Source organism: Triturus cristatus, chromosome 4_2 (assembly GCF_964204655.1).
Source record: "Triturus cristatus chromosome 4_2, aTriCri1.1, whole genome shotgun sequence".
In the NCBI taxonomy this organism is placed as follows: domain Eukaryota; kingdom Metazoa; phylum Chordata; class Amphibia; order Caudata; family Salamandridae; genus Triturus; species Triturus cristatus.
Window position 1 is genome coordinate 659,525,078 of NC_140586.1, and position 7,990 is coordinate 659,533,067.

At 45.9% G+C, this 7,990-nt stretch overlaps 1 protein-coding gene across 1 annotated transcript; it reads right to left on the reverse strand.

Moving 5' to 3' along the window:
- Positions 1–702: 702 nt before the first annotated feature.
- On the reverse strand, positions 703–5,104 carry LOC146834862 (uncharacterized). Its single transcript, XM_085599949.1, has 2 exons — positions 3,832–5,104; positions 703–1,446 (listed from the first exon to the last, which is right to left on the reverse strand). Exons 1-2 carry the CDS (start codon positions 5,102–5,104, stop codon positions 995–997), a joined length of 1,725 nt encoding a protein of 574 aa, XP_085456075.1. The 3' UTR covers positions 703–994.
- Between the last annotated feature and the right edge of the window lie 2,886 nt (positions 5,105–7,990).

The window sequence follows — 7,990 nt, forward strand, 5'->3', positions numbered from 1 at the left end:
AGACGACATTTGTCTCCGAGCCATGCAGTTTCTTTCATCAGCAATTCTCCCTTTTTCTAACCCTTTCTGATCATAAAATTTGGGTTTCAATTCTATGACAGGAGGCCCGACTTGTTGGGGAGCACTGTTGATTACATTATTCTGTGCCCCTCAGTCAATGCAAAATTGTAGTCCTACATTTTTTATGTGCTTCACGCAACATGTCATGAAGCCAGCATTAGTTGCATCCTGGTTTCCTGTTATTGTATTTAGAAATAGCACTCAAAAATGAATATATACACTTAAAACAACCCAGACCTGTTGGTTTTGCAGATGCTTTTAGCCATACTAGATGAATGAGAAACAATTATTATATTAGTAGTTTGTGAAATTACTACTCAAGTTAGTTAGCAATGAGAATGTAGATTTTCCTAATAATTTATGACGGAAAGTCTTAATTTTATTAAAGACACGGAGGCGAGTATTATGCTTTCTTTTCTTGCTTTATTCCAATAGCAGCAAGATAAAACTACTGTACCCAGAAGGCTTGGAGAAACAACTACCAACCAATGGGAAACAAAGAAGCAAATACTGACCAATCACATCATGGATAATAGTATAAGGTGTATCGTGACTGCAAACAGCCCTCTTTTCTTATGCGAGCAATCATGGAATATGGAAAAATAAAGGAGAAACAGAGAACAAAATGCAAAAAGTCAAAGTCCACGTAAAAAGTTCTTTTCCGAAGACCACCAGAGGAGAGTCGGAGAGAAGATCCAGTCCAAGGACAGAAGGTGCCGTATCAGAAGGAATGATCTTGATAGAATCCCTGAGGACCTCAGGATGATGCCGGTGGCAGCGCTGGAGTTCCTGTGGGGAGGGAGAACACCAGTTAGAAGTGTTGTGGCGGGATAATACTCGCCTCCGTGTCTTTAATAAAATTAAGACTTTCCGTCATAAATTATTAGGAAAATCTACATTTTATGGCAAGACCGGAGGCTCCTATTATGCTTGTTTAAAGCATATCAACCACCATAGAAGAAGCAGTAAGAACAGGTTTGCAATAAAATGTACGGAACACTGAATCATTAGACCAATCTGCTGACTTCAGGATATCCTCCAGACGGGAGCCAGCCCAAAAGGCTTTAGAAGCCATGGCTCCTCTAGTGGAATGAGCTCCGAAAACGGAGACGTCAATACCGGCCAGGGACATGACCCAACGAACCCAACGGGCCAAGGTAGCAGCAGAAACAGGATGAAAGGGTTTACGAAAAGAAATAAGGAGTTGGGAGCTGGAGGAAGTCCTGAGAGCAGAGGTCTTACTTTCATAAACTTTTAAACATTGACCTACACACAATTTGGGATTGGAGGGAAAATAGGGATAGAACACAGACTGTAAATTGGTCTTGGTACGTTTATGAATATGAAACATTACACCAGTAGGAGTAAACTGTCTAGAAGAAACATCTAAGGCTTTCACATCAGATACGCGTTTAATGGAAATTAAACATAATAACATAGTAAGTTTAGCTGAAATCATTTTTAATGAAAGAGCCGAGTTATCAGGCCAGGTAGAAAACAACTGTAAAACCAAATTGACATCCCATAAACTAGAATACTTAGCCAAAGGTGGTTTTGAAAAACGAATTCCTCTTAATAGTCTGCATACCAAGGGATGCGCCCCCGCAGGTTTTCCATCAATGTGGGTATGATTGAGTGAAATGGCAGATCTATATAGGTTGATGGTACGATAGGATTTACCCGAGCTAGCCTCAGAGGCTAAGAAGTTAAGCATAAAATTTAAAGAGGCTGAAACGGGATCGACAGATTTCTGCAGACACCAGCTTGACCAAAGAGACCAGGCGGACTTGTAAGCCTTGGAGGTGCCAGGGGCCCATGCTCGACTAATAAAGACTGAAGCTTCCTGTGAAATGACGAAATCAGAAGGGGAAGGCTGGAAATTTTCCAGGCGGACAATGTCAGAGACTGGTTGACCATTAAAGGATGGGGATTGCCCTGAGGATCCGAGAGAAGATCGGGGAAAGGAGAGAGAAGGACGGGAAAGTCTACCGCCAGTTCCAGGAGAGACGGGAACCAAATCTGGGACTGCCAAAAGGGAGCTACTATTACCAGAGATGTCATCTGGCGACGCACCTGCGATAAGACCCTGTTGATCAACAGAAAAGGAGGAAAGGCATAATTGAGGTGAAGGGACCAATCTTGGAGGAAGGCATCGGTCGCCAGAGCCAAAGGATCCGGACGCCAACTGAAAAAATGAGGCAACTGGGAATTGAGACGGGAAGCAAAGAGGTCTATTGAGAAAGGACCCCACAACTGAGAGAGGGAGAGAAACACGGAGGGAAGAAGCTTCCAGTCGCTGGAGTCCCGGAGGAAGCGAGAATGCCAATCGGCCACAGCGTTGAGATCTCCTGGGAGGTATTCCGCGGAAAGGCAAAATTCCCAAAGGCTTTTTGCTAGATCTGCCAGAGCCTTTGATTTTGTGCCACCGAGATGGTTTATATAACGAACCGCAGAAACATTGTCCATGCGTAGAAGGATGGTACAACTTACTCTGTCTTTTGCTAGACTCTGGATTGCAAAGGAACCTGCAAGCATCTCTAAACAGTTGATATGCAATTTGGACTCCTCTTTTGACCATGTACCGCCAGTCGATATTGGTCCACAACGGGCGCCCCAACCCGTCAGACTTGCATCGGATTCTAATACAAGATCTGGGGCGGAAGCGAAGATGGTTCGGCCGTTCCAGGCCTCCAAATGGTTTAGCCACCATTGCAGTTCTAGGTGAGATTCGAGATCTAATTCTATTTGATCGGAATAAGCGAGACCTTGCCGAAGATGCCTGATCTTTAGGCGCTGAAGAGCGCGATAATGGAGGGGACCTGGGAAGATAGCCTGAATGGAGGCCGATAAAAGGCCGACTATTCTCGCCAGAGTTCTGAGAGAAATGAGTGGACGGCGCAGAGCCTGGGAAATCTCCGTTTGAATCGTGGAGATCTTGGATTGAGGAAGAAACAGGGAAGCCAGGGGGGAGTCTACACGGAAGCCCAGAAACTCCATGCTCTGAGTCGGGATGAGAGAAGACTTTTCTAGATTGAGGAGAAAACCTAATTCGAGAAGAAGAGAACGTGTAGTGTTGAGATCGTTCAATAATGCCGATTTGTCTAGATTCATGAGGAGAATGTCGTCGAGATAAATGATGAGTCTGATCCCCAGAGATCGTAGATAAGCTACGACAGGTCTCATTACCTTTGTGAAGCACCAGGGTGCTGAAGAAAGTCCGAAGGGCAGAGATTGAAAACGATAAGTGACGTTTTGCCATTGAAATTGGAGGAACTTTGTGTGCGATTCGTGAATAGGAATAGATAGATAAGCATCTTGGAGATCTATGCGGACCATCCAATCGTTTAGACGCAAAGTGTCTCGTAAGTGAAGGATCGTCTCCATTTTGAAGTGACGATAAACCACGAACTGATTGAAGAATCTGAGATTGATCACCGGTCTCATCTTCTTGTTCTTCTTTTGAACGAGAAAAAGCGTGCTGAGGAAGCCTGAGGGATCGAAGGGGGAAACTAGAATAGCTCTTTTGGAGAGAAGTGCCTGTATTTCCGAGGTGACTAGCAGGGACATTTCGGTTGAGAACACTAGAGGAGAAGGAAGAACATGTTGAAAAGGAGGAGCGTAAAGCTCGATACGATAACCTTGGACGGTGTCGAGAACCCATGGATCTGCAGTGAGAGACTGCCATCTGTGCAGGAAAAGGGCTAGACGACCCCCCACAGGAATAACTGCACTCACCTTGTTGGGAATTGTTGTTGTTGTAGCGGAAGCCACGTTGGCCCCTGCCTCTGTAACCTCGACCTCTTTGGGGGTAAAATTGGGGCTTGAAATCCTGCTGGTTGGAGTTGAAGGCACCACGGGAGCCTTGGGACTGGAAACCACGGCCGGTAGAGCGGCTCCTGCCTCTTCCGGCCCTGCCAAAAACCCGAGAAGGAAATACCTTCTTGATGGATTGCTGCGCCTTGTCCAAGGAGGCAAAGGTGGTGACGAACCGATTTAAGTCTTTTACTAACGAGTCTCCAAAGAGAAGACCATCAGCCTTGACACCAGGATCAAGGGGGGCAAGGTTGGCAAGCTTGGGATCTAACTTTATTAAGAGACCTTTGCGGCGCTCATGAGTCAAGGCCGCATTAGTATTGCCCAGGAGACAAAAGGCGCGTTGGACCCACAGCGAAATCTCCTCTGGATTAAGGTCCGAGCCATCCAGGCGAGCTGTTTCAGCTAAATCAAATATGCGGGCCAGTGGGCCCACCAAATCAAGCAGTTTGTCTTGGCAGGAAGACCAAGCTTTGTCCACGCCTTTGCGCGGATCCTTGCCAAACTTCGAGAAGAAAGTGAGGAGGGGTTGATCAATGGCAGGGGTAGAAGTTATATGAGAAGGGAGAGAGGGCTTGGGACACTCGGACTTTAATTTAGCCCGGACAGTTTTGTCCAAAGGGAGACGAAGTCTGGAGGTTATATACTCTCCGACATGGTCAATAGGGAACCATTCGGTAGAATTAGGATGCCTGATAGAAGCAGGGTCAAAAAGAGGGGTACCCTCAGGATCCAGCACCGGCTCCGATGCAAAAGCGTCCAGTTTTAATTTCTTAGGAGGGGAAGAAGGATTTACAATATCAAAAATATCATCAAGGTCAGTGGCGTCACCCATATCATCATCTGTGTCGTAAATTGTTGAAATGACCAATTTCTGTGGTACCTCCGGGTTGTTGGACTTAGCCTTACGTTTACCAGCTACACTTTTTAACCCCTCCTGAATAGGAGGCCTGGGAGGAACCACGTCCTCTGTCATATGTGAGGAAGACTCACAAACCACTTTTGACGCCAAAGAAGAAACCTTGGAGTGTACCACTGTAAGTTTTCTGCTATCCCCCGCAGATTGGGCCATTGCTTTGGTCATGACACTTAAGAGAGAGTTCTCCATAGTCTTAGAAAACCGCTTCATAGAAGCTTCGACAGCAGTCTCCACTGAGGAATTAATAAAAGAGCTCAATTCCTCTTTGAACTCGTCCCCTTCATTGTCCTGAGGCTCATTGGAAACCTGCATTGTGAGCAAAAACTGGGAACCTGCTCAAAACCTGACAAGAAAGGGTTAATGTGAGGAAAAAAGGAGTGGGCGTATGAAAAAGAAGAAACCCCTCCCCTTAGGGGCGTGTGAAATATGCCTGAGGGAATGAAGAACAAAGCGTGGAGAGGAGCCGGTAATAGCGCGTCGAGCTGAGGAGCCGGTCTGGAGTGCTGCGCCACAGTTGAGGCGGGGACCGGTGAGAGAGGCGCGCGAGGGGCAGGCAACGCGTGCAGGGCGCGGGGGGAGCGAAAACTGAAAGATTTATACGCGCGTGAGAGCGCGAAGAAACGGGAGCAACGAAGTTGTGCTACACAGGCCAGTAATACAGTTTAAACCGAACAATACCGAAAGTACTTCAAATTAATGTGTATAACAGAAAAAAGGTACTTATCTTGACTGCGAGCAGCAAGAAAAGAGGGCTGTTTGCAGTCACGATACACCTTATACTATTATCCATGATGTGATTGGTCAGTATTTGCTTCTTTGTTTCCCATTGGCTGGTAGTTGTTTCTCCAAGCCTTCTGGGTACAGTAGTTTTATCTTGCTGCTATTGGAATAAAGCAAGAAAAGAAAGCATAATAGGAGCCTCCGGTCTTGCCATAAAATTGTAAATGTATGAATTCTGAAATTATGAGACTCAAACAGTGGTAGAGTCAGAAATAGGTAGTGGACTTCGGATTATCTCAATCAGTAATTTTCTCGCCTTCAGACTAATATCCTCTGCAATCATTATTAGACAACTTCATCTTTTGTCTATCCACAAGCACTGTAAGTGTCTAGAAATACCACCCAACAGAGACTGCATGAGGAAGTTCAAATATGAATGGCAACATATCCTAGTTTGCAAATGTTTACACATGATTATAGCTCTGCCCTATTTTCCACATAATACATAATCCGTTGCATAATCTGATGGTTTTAACTGAAAAATTGTTTGTAGGTCAAACGGATCAAAACACGTGATTTGTGTTTGCTGTGAAGTAGAAGGTCCTTTTCAAATGTTGACTGGTCAACGTTGTCACTGCTGCACTTGTATGTTAAACTGGTATTAATGAGGCAAAAGCTTTGCAGAGACTGTTAGTATGTGTAAAAAAGTCAAAATAATAAGGTATCAGAAAATGTACCACACATTACGCTGCAGCCTCTCTTTGCTGCATAATTTAGTCAACACTACAATATAATTTTGTACTCCATTGCTGCATAATTGGAGTGGCCCAAAGCAGGCAGTACATGTTAAAAGTGCTTGTGCAAGAAGCAGAGAGACCGTGAAGTTTGCGAACTTAGAGGCATATACATGGGAATGGTGGCGCAGGGCAGCACAGCAAGTTATTTTGCTGTGCTACCCTGCGTCACAGGGTAAGGGCAGGAATGCACCGTATTTATCCAATACGGTCCATTTATGTCTTTTCCCCCTGCACTGGAGCTCTTTTGTCAGCCTAGGGCCAATGCAGGCACCCTGTCGCATGCATGATTGTTTTTGTGCCGGAAGGAGCAACTTCCTGCCCCAAAACAATCCTGAGAGGCTTTTTCCTCTTTCTGGGAGGAATAAAGATAATTCTCCTTGTTGTGCCTTCCTTGGCAAGGCGTAAGATTTTGATGCATTCCCAGGTTTACAAGTCCTTGTAAATCTAGGAATGCATCAAAAACCATGAGACTTGCATGGGAACACACCACAACGCGTCCCTTGTGCAGAGGAAGGCAAATCGACTATTTGCGCTGTGTCGCAATACTCCATATTCAAAGCCATGCAAAGTAGCTATGAGTCGCTTTATAAATATGACATGGAGATTCGCGTCGTGCATGTACCACATGCCGTGGTGCAAACATGATGCAAGGTCCTCGTAAATATGCCCCTTAGTTTGGTGTGCGTGTAAATCCTGCATCAAAAAAAGGAAGAGGGGGGGACCAGGAGCTGGTTAAAGGTCCAGTGCCTATGCTCCGAAATGTCAATGAAATAATCACTAGAAGGCACTGTTCCGGGGTGGGTATGGTCATAAATCAACCAAGTCCAACCCAAAAAATAAGAGGGTGAACAAAGAAGAGATAGGGTCTAGGGTCAGGTACTAAAGATGGGGGGAGACAACAAAGTGTCTCTTGTTGCCCTCACACACCCCGAAGGATGTCATGCTTCATCATCGGGCGTGTGCTCCTCGTCGGGCCGGCGGTGCAATGCCCTACGGGTCCCCCGAAGGGTCTCTTTGGCGGAGATCTTTTAGAGAGCTGCCGATGGGTGCATGCGGGTATGTGGAGGGAGAGTACCAGGATAAGTGGTGGGGGTAGTGTGTGCAAAGATAAAAATACCTAAGGGTTACCTAAGGGAGTATTTTAATAAAGAGGTACCCTTGGTACAATAAAAAACGTGAGTTATTAGTTACCTTTCAAGACGTAATGTGTCTATGGTAGCTGGAAAAAATGGTCGACATGTTTCGCGCCTTAAGTGGTCAAAGCGATCCCTGGCGTTTCATCAGGACCAGTAAGAGTGGGTGATGTAAAAGGGGTGCACAGACTAAGTGTAGTGGGAGGGGTAATAATCACCCTCTCACTGGGCACCAGGGGGGAATTTAGTGTCTCCTATCCAGGTAGTGTGTGATCAAGGAGTCTGTTATGCCCCCTTTGCAATAGACCTAAGAAGGGAGTTGGGATTACTCCTTGAGTTTAAGCGGCGTAGGAGGCCCACACCATCTAGGGGGGTTACTCAGGTGACGGCACTCGAAACCTGCCCGGTCCAGACGCCAGCTCGAAGGTGATTTTTGGGTTGGACTTGGTTGATTTATGACCATACCCACCCCGGAACAGTGCGTGTAAATCCTGCATTGTCCACCACTGGTGAGTTTCACTACTACTGCTGGAACAAAGCCAATGGAG

Coding starts and splice junctions, on each gene's coding strand:
- LOC146834862 (XM_085599949.1), bottom strand. CDS start 5,104: ATGCAGGTTTCCAATGAGCCTCAGGACAATGAAGGGGACGAGTTCAAA. Junction 1,447..3,831: donor TTACAGAGGCAGGGGCCAAC/GTGGCTTCCGCT, acceptor TGAAAGCCTTAG/ATGTTTCTTCTAGACAGTTT.